Here is a 1661-nt window from a genome sequence, read left to right on the forward strand (position 1 = left end):
CGTGCGCCGGGTGGCCGGCCGAGTGGCCCATCGTCCCGCAGTGGAAGGCCGAGTGGTGGCCCCCGTAGATCTCTCCAACCAGCCTCTTCATCTCCTCCAGGGAGCTGGTGAGCATGAGGATGTAGTTTCTGGCCAGCAGGAGAGTGGCGATCTTGGAGAGCTTCCGCACCGAGGGCCCGTGCGCGTAGGGCATGACCTCGCGCAGCCCGTCCATGGCGAGGTTCAGGTCGTGCATCCGCTTGCGCTCTCGCCCGTTGATCTTCAGCCGCAACTGCTGCAGGTCCTGCTCCGACAGCTGCTTCTTGATTTTGTACTTGCTGCTCTCACCTGCGGCCTTGGCGCCGGCCCGCGAGAGGCTCTCCCCGGGCATCTTCTGCACCAGGTCGCCCTGCGTGGAGGAGACCGAGTTGAGACGGCTCTCCTGGTGGTGGTGGTGTCGGTGATGGTGGTCCCTCAGATACATCTCATCCATGTCCGGAGATGAAGCTCTGCTGGAGACAGAGCTCGAATCAGAATTCATTTTATTACAGGGGATGCGTCCCGGCCGCGGGGAGGCTTGAGGCGGGAAATTAAAGAAAATCTTGAATTAAAAAAAAAAATCTGCACAGCCCAGCAACCCACTTCTCAGCGACAAGACGTGAGAAGAAAAGCTGAGGCACTGCCTTCCCCGCCTTTCTCCCGCCCACTCCCCTCTCTCTGGGTAGGCAGGTCCCTGGACAGCTAGTTGGTGTGCGCTTGAACTAACCTCGCGCCGAAAAAGAGGGGCTTTTATAGAGCTGCGGCGGAGAAAAGAGACAAAAGAAACCCTCCTATCTATCCTGGGCTGGTTAGGATGACGTGCCATCATTCAGGGCGGTACGCTTTGCTGTCCCATTTAGCAAGGATTCCTATTCATATTCATTGCGGGGCCGCCCTGGGACACCTCTGCTGAGAACCGCTAGGAGCCCCCAGGCACAAACCCTCTGATTGACACACTCACCGCTCCAGCTCACGCCTTCCCGATTTTTAAAAAACTTGCTTCCACCCCAAGTCCCTTCTCGATTTCCCTAAACAAATCACACCTAAGACAGCGAAGGAAGGGAAGGAGAGGGGCTAGGAAGGCCGGCAGGGATTCCTCTGGGTTTGGAGAAAGGAATGGAAACATTGTTTCTCCTCCTTTTCATAGCTGCTCTCAATTTTGGGCAAATGTGGGCACAGAAGTCCGAATGGAACGGTTTCAGGGGCAGAGGCGGATGGAGGGCAGGTTCCACGGGCAGTTGGGGGGCGAGATGGCAGTCGAAGGGCGTTCTCTCAGAGTTTTTTCTTTTAATTAGTTCGCTTTTCATAAACAGATAGTGTGTTCATTCTGTTAATTGGGCCCTTCTGGTGTGGCTTCAACGGGAGAGTCATATCTGGCGATGGGTTTGCCCCTGACACTGCTGTGGAGATGGGTGTAAAGCTTTCTATGTCTTGTCTTTGGTTTTAAAGAAATTGAAAGAATTTCAGCCTTGCCCAGTTCTCTAACTTCTTAGACCTGGACCCATGGGGAAAAAAAATCTTGGTGTTTACAAGAGCATATTTAAGAAGGGGAAGGGAGAAAAACCAGCCTAGGGGGCGGGGAGGAAATTAGGGATTGGAAAGCTTCCCGGGAACCCGGAGTGTTCCTGCTCGGGCTTCTCCAC

At 54.7% G+C, this 1661-nt stretch overlaps 1 protein-coding gene across 1 annotated transcript in view; it reads right to left on the reverse strand.

The window, feature by feature from the left end:
- The window catches only part of OLIG3 (oligodendrocyte transcription factor 3), a 3874-nt gene extending 3354 nt beyond the window's left edge, over positions 1-520 (reverse strand). The window contains exon 1 of the mRNA XM_014533925.1: positions 8-520. Within this exon, the coding sequence (XP_014389411.1) occupies positions 8-520 (513 nt within the window). The remainder of the gene's footprint in view (positions 1-7) is intronic.
- Positions 521-1661: the final 1141 nt, after the last annotated feature.

The sequence above is a fragment of the Myotis brandtii genome, unplaced genomic scaffold (genome assembly GCF_000412655.1).
Source record: "Myotis brandtii unplaced genomic scaffold, ASM41265v1 scaffold123, whole genome shotgun sequence".
Lineage (NCBI taxonomy): Eukaryota > Metazoa > Chordata > Mammalia > Chiroptera > Vespertilionidae > Myotis > Myotis brandtii.